This window comes from Artemia sp. Qi Xiang Cuo, chromosome 3 (assembly GCF_049724085.1).
Source record: "Artemia sp. Qi Xiang Cuo chromosome 3, ASM4972408v1, whole genome shotgun sequence".
NCBI classification, from domain to species: Eukaryota; Metazoa; Arthropoda; class Branchiopoda; order Anostraca; family Artemiidae; genus Artemia; species Artemia sp. Qi Xiang Cuo.
This window is the reverse complement of record NC_142796.1, coordinates 4,430,896-4,447,457: the sequence shown is the minus strand read 5'-3', so window position 1 is coordinate 4,447,457 and position 16,562 is coordinate 4,430,896. Positions and strand designations below refer to the sequence as shown.

Here is a 16,562-nt window from a genome sequence, read left to right as displayed (position 1 = left end):
CAAATTTAGCTTCGTTAGTCGGATTTCATGTCATCGGCTGTATTGGTGTGATTCCGTATTTGGGTTTAAGGGTTCTGGACTCAAATCGTTGGCCAGCATATTTTTTGGTGTTAAAATTATCCGTTCATCCAGCTATTGAAATATTTCATATCAGTAATAGAATCTACTGGGTACCCGGCTGACTGAAGGTATTTCAAACAGTAGACTGTACGAAAAGCGTGATTCAATTCCGATTTCTAGGGCTATGATGAAAGAAAATTTGTGATGGCTAAGGCACGTTCTGCGGATGAGGGATAACAGATTGCTGAAGATTGTCCTTTTTGGCCAACCGTCTACGGGTAAATGGAAAGCAAGTAGCCCGTGGTTGGGGTGGGAAGGTCTCATAATTAAAGATTTTGGGGGAATGAGAACTTTCTGGGAGGGTGTAAAGAGGGAGGCTTTGAATAGATTGGGGGAAGGAGGAGCGTGCGTAACTGTGATGGCCTCAGGTGGCTTGGTGCTGCCGTGAGGTTTTAGTAGTAGTAGAATGAAAGGCACAATTACACTTGTGGCCTCTTTCAAAACCTACCATTTGTATTTTTTAAGAAAATCGTAAACTAATTATCTGTTTCACTTTTTACTAGGAGAAATAGGCGAAGATATGATTTTCGTTAATAGGTTTCCTGAATTCTGTTTTCTTTCATCTTTTCCGGTCCGTTGTTTGCTGGACTTAGATGTTAGGTTTTATAATTCTAGTACATCTATGCTAGGTTTTGTCTGTGGAAAACCGGTGAAATACTTTTTTCACTCTTTTACATCCTAGGTCATATCTAAAAAAAGTATAATATATAGAAAAATCTTGACTTAGCCTTTGGTTTTGCAGGATCGGGACTCGAAGAGGTCTGTTTCACACTTAAAATTGATCTTTTCGTTTGTAGATACTAGGTTCCGAAGACAGTCGACGGCCGCTTGACTAAAAAAAATTTATAATATACCATCTACTCACAGTATATATGTGATATAGATATTTAGCATTCTATATTGCTTTCAAAAGTACTTGCTTCAAAGGTATATATATGCATGTCCAAATTATTTCTATCCACTCTGGTATTTTGGTTAGTTGTTGTGGTAATAAAATTATGCAAACCTTTCTGATTTTAGACCAACCAGCTGGGAAACTTACGTCCCTCCAGAGAAATTTTCCAGGGGGATTTTCAGATGCCCATGTAACAAATAATCATATGCTTAATTTCTCTCTATTTTATTCTAAAATTCAATAATTAATTATTGAATCTTTTCAGGTATAAATTTCCTGTAGCCCCAAGAATTTACTGATCCCCAATTTATTGTCGCTTACTCCCTCTTTCCCATATTGCAGGTTTTGAAATTTAAAAATAAATCCATTGCCTAATTGAATGCAATGTCCTGATACTACCTCAAAAAGATATTCAAAATAAACTGTCGAATTACCTCAAATGCCACAACCTCTTAACTTCAGTAAAAAGCCTGGCTGAACGCATCCTCATAGAAGGCTCATTATGACTGGAAAACTCATTATCACCTAACAGGAAAGAAGAAACCTTTTTAGAGAAAGGAAGAATAAAAATTAAAGGAGAAATAAAAAAGAAAAGAAAGTAGGTAAATTTTAATCAGACGACTTAAAACAATTTTCTGATTTTGTACTTTGTAATACTGATAATTTGGCTTGGTGGTGGGATTCTAGTTTAAATTTGATTAACTGTATTTGTTGAAATCTCGGCAACAGTGAGATAATCAAGCTGAAAATTCGAAATTTGTACATACAACAAAAAAATTTTGATTGTTAGGTAAATTATTACGCTTAAGGGTAATTTAGCTAATCAATTTGTGGATTCATAATTTTTTTGGTTACAATTTAGATCAGTGACTGTTGAAGGTAATGAAAATTTCGGGAATGGATTCAGGCTAGCCTAGAGACACCTATCAATAAAGAATCATAGTCAATAAATGAGGAGAAAAGCTTCATTAGAAAACCATATGAATACATGTCCTTAAAAGTACTGAAATCTAGTGGGGTAGAGGTAATTTTATTTCTGATGTAAATGAGAGGTAAGTTTAAACTTTCCCCCCATCCCCCTAATATGCAAATATATACCCTGAATTGGTATATATAGGGGCAGGGGCTAAAATTTATTTCAAAAAAATGATTATTATATGTGTAAAGAGCATAAAAAAGGCATTGAGTGGTATATTCACTTTAGTTCTAACTCAATAATATGATTTGGTAAATAGCCTATTGATCCTCTCCTGAAGGTAACACATCTTACTAAAACTAAAAGAGAGACATTTTAAGATTGTCAATTTTATGCTCATTTTATAGTTCTATTTGCAATTTTAACAATTCATCCCCCCCCTAATGGTATCATGCATAGCCCATTTCATTTATAGCTTATTTTTGTCATTTTGATAATTTAGTTTCATTTAATTTAACTCAAACACAGCTAGGCTATCAGATTCAGAAAATGACACTCTTAACCCAACTGAAGTGCTATGGCCTAGGCTGTTTGAGAAATATAAATCTACAAGATTTTTGGCCAACCCACAAAAGACACATTACTAATGCATTGATAAATACCAATTGTAATTCTGGGTAAATTTGCAGTGGGCCTGATAATTTAGCTAGGATGAAAGTGAAAACATCATTTGATGCCTTGTTTATACTCTTTCATAGTTCAGTAGTTGCTTCTGGGGCTAATTGCATCTTGAGCCCTGAAAGGAGCCCCAAAGGTATTTATATGAATAATGAATGATTATAAAAAGTATCAAATGATGTTTTCACTTTGATCCTAGCTAAATTATATGGCCCACTGCAAATTTACCTGCCCCACCCCTCTAATGTGCAAACATATACCCTGAATTAGAATATACCATGGATTGTTGATAGCAAAGTTTTGAATTGCAAAATTCAGTGCTATTTTTGTTGACAGCATTCAAAAAACTTAAAATGGTAGGAAAATAGTTTATATTTGAGTTGCCTATAATGAGTTTTATATTGTTATACATAAGTATTTTTGGAATGTATTAGGCCTACTCTTGAACAACCTGTTTATAAACTAATGAAATGTTTCTAACCACTTTTCAATAACTTAACAGTACTGGTTAAGAATCATGTGTGTATCAAGAAAAGCAAAAATCAGATAGCCAATACCTGGTAATTGTATGTATTACACAGCTTAAACAAGGGTTTCTCACTGCAGAAACTATATTTAAACTAGTTTTTCTGGGTTTAGGGGGAAAAAGGTACCTAGGTAAGGTTCCATATTTAATATATGCTATGGCCCACTTTACTTAACAAGCAAAACTTAATAAGCATGCTTGAACAGTGGTTGCCACTGTTGCCACACATACAAAATGATAAAACTATCAGGAATCACCCCTCTACAGGAAAGAATGTTGCTTCAGAGTGGACAGTATTTTAACAGAGTACAAGCTTATGGTAATCAGCATTTCATATATAAGAAAACATTTAATAAACCACCCCCTATGACTTCAGTATCTTCTTCCTGGAATCTCTATCTAAAGGAGTTTCCAGTGCTTGTGTACAGACATAAAAGAGGTAATGTTGTAATGACTTGTAAGCTTTTGAATGCTTACTCCTCCTGTCAAAATATCCACTACTTCTCCAATAGAGTGAGTGCCAATTGGAATAACCTTCCTGATATTGCTGTTATGGACCATGGAAGACAGAGTGCAATGCACTTGAGTCAATGGTGCTCCATCATGACTGACCAGCAACTCTATAGGATTTTTTTCCCTTATTTTGCTGGACAGTGTGATTTAAGATAATGTGATTAATTGAAACTTACTGTATATTATAAAATAGGAATTTCATCATTTTTTATGTAGTCCCAGAACTCTAGATTATCAAAAATGTAGACAAAAGTATGAAAATGATGGTACTACTTCTCCAATAGAGTGAGTGCCAATTGGAATAACCTTCCTGATATTGCTGTTATGGACCATGGAAGACAGAGAATTGAGTCAATGGTGCTCCATCATGACTGACCAGCAACTCTATAGGATTTTTTTTTTTCCTTATTTTGCTGGACAGTGTGATTTAAGATAATGTGATTAATTGAAACTTACTGTATATTATAAAATAGGAATTTCATCATTTTTTATGTAGCCCCAGAACTCTGGATTATCAAAAATGTATACAAAAGTATGAAAATGATGGTATTATTAATATTCTATTTATAAATCTATCTATTTTTGTTCTAGCATTTCTCCTTCTGGAGACTTGCTATTCTACAGTCTTACCAACATTGCAATGCTACTATTTATATCCTTTTCTTGTTTCTTTGGCTTAGAATACTGCATGCATAACAGGTCAATACCAAGGGTAAGACCCCAGTACTCAAGCAGTGTCTAATCTTGGACAGATATCCTGATTAAAGACTATTGTTCATTTGCTCTTTACTGAAATCAAAATATATTACAAATACTTTCTTTTATATATAAAGTATTAAAAAATAAAAATTGCTGTGAAATAAAATCTTGAATTGCTGAGTTTCTTGGAATTAATATATTATATAATAACTATTTAGTTCATGTTCATTAGTTTATTCCAGTCATCTTAATTAGTATAGTGATTTTCTGTTTATTTGTCAATAATTTTTTGAAGTACAAAGCATACTGTGCAAGATGCATATAGTTTTTAATAAAACACAAATGATGTAATAGGCTCACTATTCTTACAGCTAGGGAAGGGGGAAAGAGCAGTACCCAAACTCCTTTTTCTAGTAGTTTTTGTTTGTTTTAAGTTTAACTTGATTATTCAATTTAATTTTTATTCATTTTAAGATTTATTTTTTCATCAAAATTAGTACTTATTATCTTTATGTTTGCTATGATCATTTATTTTAATATTGTGTTGTTTAGGTTTTTGTTTATTGTTTAGTAGCAATTTCTAGTTGTTTTTAGTTTGAATCATTTTTTTTCACTGTTTTTTTTTCTGAATAAGTGAGTCATAAGAACCATTGATCAAGCTATAAAATATATACAAATAAGAAACATCTTACCAAAATTTACCCACAACAGTAAAGAAAAACCCTCAATTGACTAATTGAATTTCACATTCAGATAATTTTTGGGGAGTCAAAAATCACTTTGTATAAATTCTATAAATTTTCAGTACTTTTCAGATTTAAATTGTTCTCTTCATTTAATTAGGCTTGTTTCAAGTTTGCTTCTTCTGCAGAACTATTCAGAAAATATATCACAGCCAATCAAATTAATAAAACTGTCTATTAAAGTTATGCTGTAGATAAATTTTATTTTAACAACATGCTTTAAGAATTTGAATTGTATATCCAGAGCATCAATAGATGAGTTATTAAATACTGTCTCCTGTCAGTCTTGTTGAAGTCCCAGCCTTGTTTAAATACTCTAAAATAAATTTTAATTATCTGTATTTGTGACAGTAAGGTATTACTTGTATGTATGCTTCACCATTTCTTTATTGTAAAACCATGTAAAGGGATTTTCTGTTTTTTTTGTGGAAAATTCCTGATTACTTCCATGAGTGTGCTTTAATTAAAGGTAGGTATCCCCTCCTGGCTTTTAACTCTACATGAAAATGGCTAAATTATTATTCAAAGGCCTTTAGAGAAGTTTTACAGTCATCAGTGGGGTAAACTGCAGTGCTTATTTTTGAGAGATGGGCTAAGTAGGGTGACCAGATTTTCTCAGACCCAATGCAGGACATACCAAAATTTGAAGAGCCCTGGAAGGAGTAGGAAGTGTGTGTGATTTCATAAAAACACTCAAAAATGTTTCTTAAACTTTTATCATCTTATGTCATTCTATGATGTCAGTCTATGCAGCGATATCTTTAGTTTTAGTAAGAAAATTAAATAAAACTTGAGTGACAGGCAATGGCAATAGGTTTATTTCAAGGAAAACAAAAGAAAACAGAACTAGACTGAGAAAAAAAGGGAAAAAAGATAATGAAACTCCTATTGAATATCCTTCTATAGTAAAAATTGAAATTTGTCAGTGAATCCACAAAAGTTTTTTGAGGATTTAGTAAAAACAGGTTCAATTAGTAAATTTCTTCCTCTCAGATTTAGCAAATTCTTCCAGGCCAGGATGGTAACACTGTTAAAGAGTCTTTATAGTTATTACTAGGCTATCATAAGCTGGAATAACCGTAGTCTTACTTAGCTACAGTTATAAGTTTTTTCTCTCAGGCTTGGTTTGTTCTTTTAGACAATCCTGCTTTCACTAAGGTCTAATTTTAAAATTTATAATTTATTTCAGTTACAGTTGCTTACTTACTAAGGCAAAATATTTGTCCTGGGAATTTTTATTCCAAAGAAAATGGTAAATTTAGTAATTAACTCACAAATAAGGTCACTTAGGAATAGGTATACTTTTAGAACAAGAATTTCATAGCCTTCTGATTCCAAATAGCCTGTAACATTCCTTTGTGTGAGAAGTGAACTTTGATGCCTAGGGGTTTACCTTATATTACAATAAATCACACTTAATAGCAATAGGGCAAATCCTGTGTCTGCTTTTATCAAAACATTTTCATTGAGATTAAAACATTTTTATGAATATATGGGAAAAATATTAAACTTATTAAAGTAATTCTATTTTTTTCATAATCTAAAAATTTTTTAATCTTTTTGAATCTTTTTTAAAAAAAGCAGGACATTTTCGAATGCAGGGCGAGGTTGTGGAATCCGGGACTGTCCCTCCCTGCACAATGTGGGACGTCTGGGCTAAGAATACAAAAGAAATTATTTTATTTTCAGCACATTTGTTTATTTTGGTCCTCTAGGGAATAAAGAGGCAGGAGCCCTTCAACCCTACCATTGGATACATTGGAGTACCTAAGTTTATAAGAAACAGGTAGGGCTACCAAAAATATTTTTATTCCAAAGAAAATGGTAAATTTAGTAATTAACTCACAAATAAGGTCACTTAGGAATAGGCATACTTTTAGAACAAGAATTTCATAGCCTTCTGATTCCAAATAGCCTATAACATTCCTTTGTGTCAGAAGAGAACTTTGATGCCTAGGGGTTTACCTTATATTACAATAAATCACACTTAATAGCAATAGGGCAAATCCTGTGTCTGCTTTTATCAAAACATTTTCATTGAGATTAAAACATTTTTATGAATATATGGGAAAAATATTAAACTTATTAAAGTAATTCTATTTTTTTCATAATCTAAAAATGTTTTAATCTTTTTGAATCTTTTTAAAAAAGCAGGACATTTTGCAGGACGTTTTCGAATGCAGGGCGAGGTTGTGGAATCCGGGACTGTCCTGCACAATGCGGGACGTCTGGTCATCCTGGGCTAATAATGCAAAAGAAATTATTTTATTTTCAGCACATTTGTTTATTTTGGTCCTCTAGGGAATAAAGAGGCAGAAGCCCTTCAACCCTACCATTCCTTGTGGATACCCTTGGTACTAGGTCTCATACATTGGAGTACCTAAGTTTATAAGAAACAGGTAGGGCTGCCAAAAATGTTTACTCCTTATTTAGTTTGATATTTCAATGTTCAGGCTTTTGCTATTTCATGTATTTCCATATTTTTTTTGAAAGCTCAAGATGAGTTATTTGTTTATTTGAGTTACTCATAGTCAAGTTAATTTATTTATGAGTTTGACTTATATGGATCCATACTTGTAAGTTAAATATGAGCTGGGGTTCTACCCTCCTACACAAACTCATCTAGACATGCTATAAATTCTAAGAATAAAAATGATTGTTAATCTTGACTGTATATTAAGTTCAAAAGATGACAAAACTAAGGATGTATTGATGAAATTTTACTGTTTTAGCTTGAGAATGAGATATTTATGCTTAGCCCTTTTACCAATTTTCAGAAAATATATATTTGATCATGAAAATGTTGATTAAGTTCCAATTTTGCTTTAAAACTATGTAAATACAAAGTTTGGTCTCTTATTAATTTTTTTTTGCATGGTGAGTAACTTCTAGTCAAATTATTTTTGTATACGTATGTGTACACAGGTCCAAAATAGATTTTGTTGTCAAAATCAATAGTGGCTGATTCATTATTGGGAGTTACTTATCTATATTGTACTTGTTAACCATTTCAACCCTTTTGACAGAATCCAGAGATCTTCTATGACCTTTGGATCCTTCTTTTCGAAAATTCTTCTTTCTCATTCTTTCTGTTTAATACTGCAAATCTTGGTATTAAAAGAAATTATTTGGTCTGTGGGGAGGGGAGTATTTAGTGCAGTATGGTATATATTAGAGCAGGTGAAGTTTTGACAATCTAGTATCTATGATAACTTGCTTGAACAGTGGGTTCTATTTTAGTAACTTGCTAGCATAGAACAGTGGGTTCTATTTTTTGTGCATCTGTTTGTTCTGATTGATTTTTGTTTGTTTGGCAATAGTGTCTGAGGTTTTTGGCTTTGCCTCGAGTGGTGTCAATTCACAAGAATCTAAGGGGGTTGAGGTAAAATTTATTTTTCAATGCATATGGTATGAAATACATAAGATTCATTTATAAAACAAGCATAAAATGACATAAATCAGTAACAATAAGCTCACAACTAAGGAAATAGTAGAGCCAATTTATTGTTTGTTCAATTATTCAATGAAAATACCAGAAAAGGACATTTTTCAATGAAAATAATCTCAAAAAGTATTTTTCAAAATTTAAGGTGGCAAATGAACCTCCTACTACTAGCGCTCCTAATTGATAATCCTATAGGCTATACATCCTTTACCTTATCCTTACTCCTCCTTCCCTTCAAATGATCAGTTTTGTTGCTTATCATGATGGTAAATATTTCCCTTGTCTTATTCTTGACATTGCTAAAGTGAATGTAATGTGTTTTGAATGTTTTGTTAAATAGAAATGGCCTGAACTGGGCAGTGTCATCTGTTAGTGTTTAGAACACATTCTTAAAAAGTTGTTAGATCCTCTTGCTGCTCAAGGAGTTGCATGCTTTGCATTTGGTGAATGGAGAAAGTAAACATTTTAACTAGCAATAGTCATGCCTTGGATAAACCTCTGTCTTGGATAATCCTTTCTTTTACAATGCTGTCATTGTGCAAAGCTGTCCACTATGACATTCTATCAATTACCTATTTGATATTGACATTTTTCTTTCAACTGAGTTGTTTTACAGTTGAAAAAGTTTGGAAGAAAAGGAAGGTACACTTGTAGACCAAGGTTGGAATGTTGGAAGCATCTTAGACAGTGGTCAAGTATGGTTCTGAAACATGGGTGCTTAAAAAGGCAGAGCAAGATTTGTAAAATGCTTTCCAGAGGAATTGTCTCAGACAGTTTTGTGTAACTGTTTGATTGATAGTCAAGCAACAAGATGCTACAAATAATGAAGCTCTATTCAATATCGTGGATTGTAATGAAAGGAAGGTTGAGATGGCTTGGACATGTTTTATGGATGTAGGATGATAGATTGCCAAACGGAACTTCAGGGGGTAAAGAGTGAAGCTTTGAACAGATTTAGGTAAAGGATACAGCACTAGACCCTTAAAGGCCAAACCAGTGGTGCTGATCTCCGTTTCAAGGTCTTTCAGCCAAGAAGTGCAATGGAGGGGCTTGGGGCCAGCCATCCTATGATTTTGCACACCCTTCCTGCTTAATTTCGCTAGGTACCCATTTAGAGCTAAGTCAACTCCGGCTGAACTTACAGAGCCATGCCACTTATCCCCATCCCAAACCAAATAACTGGCCACACCAAAAATTGAACCCCCGCCCCTCGGGCAAAGGATTCCAAACCTTACGCGCCAACCACTTGTCTAAGACAGCCCAGCATGAACAGATTGGGGCGGAGAAGTGTGCACAGCTGTCTTGGGCTCAGGTGGCTGGGTGCTGATGTAAGTTCCTAGTAGTAGTTGTAGTAGCATTTTTCCTTCAGTAATTAAAGGTGCTTTCTGTAATAGCAGCAGTTGACATTTCTTGCTAATTGTAGCTATTTTTTATACAAGTATAAAAAAAGATTCCATACACACAAGTATGGAAAAATTGGGAAAGGTTAAAAAAAGGGCAGATTATGTTAACAATCTTGGAAATGATAAGAAAATTTGTAAATATGTTGATATTTAAGGGCTGGAAACCCCTCCGCTCGGTGTACGTGCCTGTTCCAAGACCCTGATCATTTTATTTTTTTATAGCTTTGATTTTTCTTTGCATTTGTTTCGTTTTCAGAATATCCTTGCCTAGCAGAATTTTTGGATTTCACATATCTTGTTTTCATTTCTCTTCGTTTTCAGAATGGATTTGTCATCATCGCCTCCTGCAAGAAAGCAGAGAACAAAGAAGAGAAAACACAAAATTGATAAATATGTGGAAAGTATTCCTGATACCTTTCAAAATGAAACAAAAGAAGTATTTAGTCATGTCAAAACCATAAGTATAGCATTGCCAGGGTCAATTTTGGATAATGCACAGAGTCAAACAATAAAGGCCTTTCTGCCAGGACAAATTGCAAGGGCTGCTGTTCTATTTGAAGTAAATGAAATAGTTATTTACAATGATGGTGACGTGCCGTTCCAAGATAGTGATGCACACAGTTTTGGTAGTCACCACTGTAACAGTGTTGCCAGCATGGGTGTATTTTTGCAATATCTAGAATGTCCTCAGTTTATAAGGAAGATTTTGTTCCCCAAACATCCAGATTTGAGGACAGCACAAGAATTGAATCATGTCAAATTAGAACATATGAAAGAAGTTACTGAAGAGAGTAGATTATGGTGAGTATAGGTTGAACAAAATATCTTCAGCTATAGCAGCACACAGGATGTGTTCTTCTCTTCAGATTGATCCAAAGCATCGCCGTCATTGAAAGCCAAAAAATTATGACTTGATAGTGCTATGTTTTAGGTTTCCTACCTCCCCATCCCTTGTAGAAGCCCTTTAACACCCCTCCACTTCAAGGATCAAACCTGCAATCATTGTTTTTAGAAAAATTTTATAAGTATGTGAATGTACTGATGGGTGGCAAAGGTGCTACTGGTCCCCCTCGGAAGACCAAAGAATCAATGGTACTTGGGCATTATATGGCCTTTCTAAAAAGTCAAGTTTTGTTATGCTAATAAAATAAAATAGGATGAATATATAATAGTTTATAAACGAATTTGGGCTATATATTTGCACATTAGGGGGAAGGGTGGGGGGTAAAGCATACCACATATTACATACGTAACCTAACCTCTCATAGGTAACTTCCCCCCCCCTAAACCCCGAAAACAACAGTTTAAATATCGAGTACGCAATGAAAACCACGCTATGCATAGCATTACTCTATAGCGCTCTCTTGAATTAACCAATCAAAAACGGGTTTTTCATGACTGGTTTCCTTGTGAAGGCCCATATAGTGCCCAAGTACCGAATCAACAACTTGCGCAACTTAGCAATTTCTTTAATAATATACCCTATAAATGATATGGACTACCACTCCCTCACCCTCCCCTCTGTTTAATGTTAAATTAGACTAGTGCTTTCTTTAAAGAATATCTTAAATCAATAAATAGACTCTTGATAATTTCAAGTGTTACTGTTTGACTTTCAAAATATTTAAATCAAAGATTTTTTTTTAGCAAATGTAACTAAATGCACCAACTAATTCTGCATTCATTGTGACCAAAAATGTTAGAGCATTCTCTCCTGAACCATTAAGATAAAAATTCAAAGTTTAGCATTGGTGGAGGGGGGCTAAGGGGGTCAGCTACTCCTCATATATTGGATAAATTGCGTTTTAAGCTTGAATATTGCTCTTCTGTTTTTTAAAAGCCTTCTTAGTTTTTTACTTAATTTAAGTTTGTTTTTAATACCATAATAAGAGTGATCCTAAATATAAAAAGGTTTGCTCCCTCAAGTCCCCACTTTTCTCAATAAATTTAATTTTGGTACAGTCATCCCTGAAAAAAAACACCATCCAGCATCCTATTTGGTCACAAAACAAATTCAGGAGGTCTTGTACATTTTGACTTCAGTCGGATGTCGTTTTTATAGGGTAGTTGTTTCCCCCTTTTTTATTATTCAAAATTCCTCGGGTCAAAAACTTTTGAAGCGTGTATTAAAATCAATAAGTTTTACATACCTGGAATCAGCATGTAAAGTAGTTTCTTTTAATATATACATTGGTGTCAAATTTTGCTTTTATGAAGCTTTGGTCTCTGTTAATAAGATTTGCTCTTCACTTAACCTTCATAGTAGCCATAAGTAGCCATAAGTAGCCATAGTAGCCATAAGTAGTTTGATATGAGGTTTTCTTAACAAAAGATGTCTAAAACTAATTTTGTATTTCTTACCTGTCTCTAGAATATCTTCTGTTGCCAATTTAGTAAATTCTTCTGTATCTATTTTCGTTTTTAAAACAATTTTCTTATAAATATCAAGACAATTTTTATAAAATAAATTTTACCAAATGAAAGAAAAAAAACAGTAAATAGCCACAAAACATAAGATTTTCTAGTCACAAAGAATTGTCTTTTTGTTACAACATTCTGCTTCCCTACATATATACATATATATATATATATATATATATATATATATATATATATATATATATATATATATATATATATATATATATATATATATATATATATATATATATATATATATATATATATATATATATATATATATATATATATATATATATATATATATATATATATATATATATATATATATATATATATATATATATATATATATATATATATATATATATATATATGTATATATATATATATATATATATATATATATATATATATATATATATATATATATATATTTTAATAATTTGTGGTGTAATATCTGTGTTGCAGTCCAAGCCGTTCGATCCTTGGCTCCGAAAATTGACATATGAGGTATTTTTATACTCTAAAACCTGCGAAATAGGGTATTTTATAATCTAACAATGGTTGTTTACAGACCAAATAACTGCATGGGGTATTCATAGAGAGTCTAACAGTTAAAAAAAATTCCCACATAACATCTTGTTTTTGTGCCAGTGGAGAGCGGAGAGCACATGGTCCTGATGCAAGTAGTAGTAAATACTCATAGGGGGGTGGTCAGATTGGGCATCTTACCCCTGTCTCCCTTGTGGGTGACTAAGAATAAATGGAAAATTTTGTAGTAAGATTTTATAACACATATGACACTTATCTTCAAACAAAAGCCGCTTTCTAAGACTGATGCGACTCCCTCTGTGTCGAATTAATTTTGGATACTGTACAAAAATGTAAATTAGACATTTATTCTTACCCATGGCTATGTTTATCCTGCATTGTTTGAAATTTATACTCTTAAATATACTTTAAAAGTAGCAACCCAAGAATATCATAGAACTTAGTCTACAGTTCTCTTTAGAAGCTTAAGAAAAGTAGATTTGACATGTTAAGAGGGTCAATATGTCTGTGGAAGTGTAGATCACCTCCAACATTAACTATGTTGTAGTCAATGGTGGACCAAAGGGGGTCATCGTCCCTCCTTGGTGGCGTGCAAATTATTTTCGTGCAGTTTTTATTTTCATTAACATAATTATGTGGAGCATCTCCCTCCCCTGCAAAAAAGGACCCCCCTACCACAAAATCCTGGATACGCAGACACCCTCACGGGTAGCGTTAGGGCCATGTCATCTACACGTTCATCGATCACCTTCCTATATGTTGCTTGGTTGTCTGCTTGTTTCAGAAAACATGAAAGGTCACATCCAAATTAATATAATCATCTTGAAAAACTATCATCTTGAAAAATATTAAGTATAAAAACCATGCATTTTCGCAAATGTTAATACCTGGTGTTTTTTATTTCAAACATGTTTTTGCTATATAACTGCTTGTCCAATTTATTTGCTATTATCATGTCGGCTACTCGTTGCTCTTACCTTGCTATCAATTATTTCAGTGAAGGAATAATCAGTAAACGTCTTGGACCTCCAGGAAAATCTTATGCTAAGATTAGTGAACATTCAAATGATGTATTAGTGAACAAAAAACTTGACCCAGGTACAACAGTTACCATAAAACTCGAACCAATAAAATCCGAAGAAAAATTTCGAAAAGGACAAATAGTATCCCCATTGACACCCCTAGCAACAACTGGAGAATATTGGGGGTACCAAGTCCGTCTTGCCGACAGTCTAACAACTGCGATGAACCAGTCACCTTTCAAGGAAGGCTATGACCTCATAATTGGTACTTCAGAACGTGGTAAGGATGTTGATGACGTCAGATTTCCGGATTTCAAGCATGCTTTAATTGTTTTTGGGGGAGTGAGAGGCCTGGAAGAGGCTGTAGAAAATGATGACGCAATCACCACCTCAGATCCAAGTGATTTGTTTAAATTTTATATTAATATTTGTCCAAATCAGGGATCTAGGACGATAAGAACTGAAGAAGTAGTTTTCATAGCTTTATCTGTTCTACGTGATAAATTTTTCGGATAAATTGATTAAATTCCTTGCCATAAAAAATTTGCATTTTCTTTTACGTTTAGGTTTATGTCAGTATTTCGAAGGTTATTATCAGAGATTTTTCTGAAATATCAAATTAAGTTTTTCATTAATCAGAGGGGTAAGAGAGCAATGTTAGGGGGGCCGAGGGCAAGGTATGAGAAAACAGTTTCCATAGCTCTGTCCAAATAGAGTGGGAAATTTATAAGATATGGATCTCCGGCTGTTTAACGTGGAAAGATTGGGACCTAAAACTACTAGCTCCACTTATATTGCAGCGTCTGGTAATTCTATTAAAAAGTAGAAAATTTTCAACGAAAATGGGATAACTCAATTAACTAATTGTAATTGGTGTGATTTTATTTATAATTATATTCTATATATTATAATTGTAATTAAATTATATGTTAACTAAATTGATCTGTAATGTTATAGTTTCAAACATTAAACATCTGTGTAAATGTTATCTATCTTATCTACAGAAAGTCGTATTTTCTTCATTGTTTATGATTGCTTATACGTCATCGCATCAGATATTACTTAATTAAAGATTTTTGCTTCAGCATCATTTTAAGGGTGCTGTCCGCATCCCTGTGTTAAGAAACTTGTATGTAGTACAACGTTTAGGATTAATTTCCTGTTATTGTATGAGAGATTATGCTGTAAGAATTCTACTTAAATGTCAACCGTAGTTTTTCATTAATCATTGGGGTAAATCTACTGAACTGCTAGAATAACCGGATTATTCGACTTATTAGGTAAGTAGATATGTGGACTGTTGCTTAACCACGAACTCCCGTAGGTTTTCCTGCTGCGGGAATAAGTTTTTTTTTATTTATTTGGGATTGTTAAAAATAAAGTACTTATGTATTATAGCCACCACGCCCAAGAAGTGAAGTTAGGTTTATCTTAATGGTTATACCTAATAAAGTTTACTTATCTAATAAAGGTTTACCTTTATTAGGTAAGTAGTTATGTGGACTGTTGCTTGACCGCGAACCCTCATAGGTTTTCCTGATGCGGGAATGTGATTTTTTTATTTATTTGTGATTGTTAAAAATAAGGTACTTATGTATTATAGCCACCACACCCAAGAAGTGAAGTTAGGTTTATCTTAATGAAACAATTCTTACTTCATAATATGCAGAATAATTGTAGCTAACATATTTTGCATGCAGACCCGCCATACACTACCCCCCCCGTAATGTGTAAATGTACAGCCCAAATTATATATTTTCCAGTTATTCTCCCACTATGAATCTTTCTTGTTTCAACCCATGTAGGCTACCTGTAAATTGAATTGAAACAAAACTGGAAAAACAATTTACGGGTGGTAGAATACATTAAAAATATATAATTTGGGATATATTTTTGCATATTAGGGGCGTTGGTGGTAAAGTATAGCGGGTCTGCATGTAAAATGTATTAGCTACAATTATTCTGCATATTACGAAGTAAGAATGGTTTCATTAGGATTAACCCAACGTCACTTCTTGGGTGTGGTGGCTGTAATACATAAGTACCAAAATAAAAATCTAAACTTGAATTGTGCTGTTTTGTAGATTTTACCTGCACAAATTAGTATTTGCTTTAGTATTTACGATTGCTCTTAAGTCACAATATCTGATTTACAGGAGTTTTCTGTTTGAGTACAATATTGCGTATGCTCTCCATGTCCATTTAGCGCACTGATTATGGGGCAGTGTGGAAATAGCAAAGATTTTTTACTAATACTTTCGTGACCTATCTGAGCACTAGAATCTGCCTCAGTACTATTTGGTTATACTTGAGCTCAGTTACCCTCTGAAATGGATTTAGTATTTAATAACCAATGTTTTATGTTTTCTGTAATTTGTCCGATATCTGGAGATACAACAGGAATTTATGCAGCGAAAAGTCAATCAAGGGTCTTGACAGTAAAATAAGAATGCAAAAATTGTACTTAATCGATTTGGAATAACTATAAAGATATAAATCAAAGACGAAGTTAAAAACAAAAAACACCGAGTCTAAAAAAAAGCGTGTTATTCCCTGTATCCATAAATTTATTTGTTTATTGCAAACCTGTTAGCCTACATCGCGACAATAAAGTACAAAGTGCTGC

At 33.2% G+C, this 16,562-nt stretch overlaps 1 protein-coding gene across 9 annotated transcripts; it reads left to right on the top strand.

Annotated features, from left to right (window-relative positions):
* Nucleotides 1–1,730: 1,730 nt before the first annotated feature.
* LOC148953676 (28S rRNA (uridine-N(3))-methyltransferase-like) lies at nucleotides 1,731–15,211 on the top strand. 9 transcript variants are annotated; one of them, XM_089086763.1, is made up of 4 exons: nucleotides 1,952–2,039; nucleotides 7,366–7,489; nucleotides 10,260–10,739; nucleotides 13,912–15,211. In XM_089086763.1, the coding sequence occupies exons 3-4, from the start codon at nucleotides 10,261–10,263 to the stop codon at nucleotides 14,450–14,452; spliced, it is 1,020 nt and encodes a 339-aa protein (XP_088942889.1). In that variant the 5' UTR covers nucleotides 1,952–2,039; nucleotides 7,366–7,489; nucleotide 10,260; the 3' UTR covers nucleotides 14,453–15,211. The 9 variants fall into 9 exon arrangements, with proteins under 9 accessions (XP_088942892.1, XP_088942891.1, XP_088942889.1 ...); XM_089086762.1 differs by having other exon boundaries at nucleotides 1,984–2,067; XM_089086764.1 differs by lacking the exon at nucleotides 1,952–2,039 and adding an exon at nucleotides 3,151–3,169.
* Nucleotides 15,212–16,562: the final 1,351 nt, after the last annotated feature.

Excerpts from the sequence above, each read along its gene's own strand:
- LOC148953676 (XM_089086766.1), top strand. The coding sequence starts at position 10,261 with ATGGATTTGTCATCATCGCCTCCTGCAAGAAAGCAGAGAACAAAGAAG. Across the intron at positions 10,740-13,911 it reads ACTGAAGAGAGTAGATTATG|TGAAGGAATAATCAGTAAAC; the intron begins GTGAGTATAGGT and ends CAATTATTTCAG.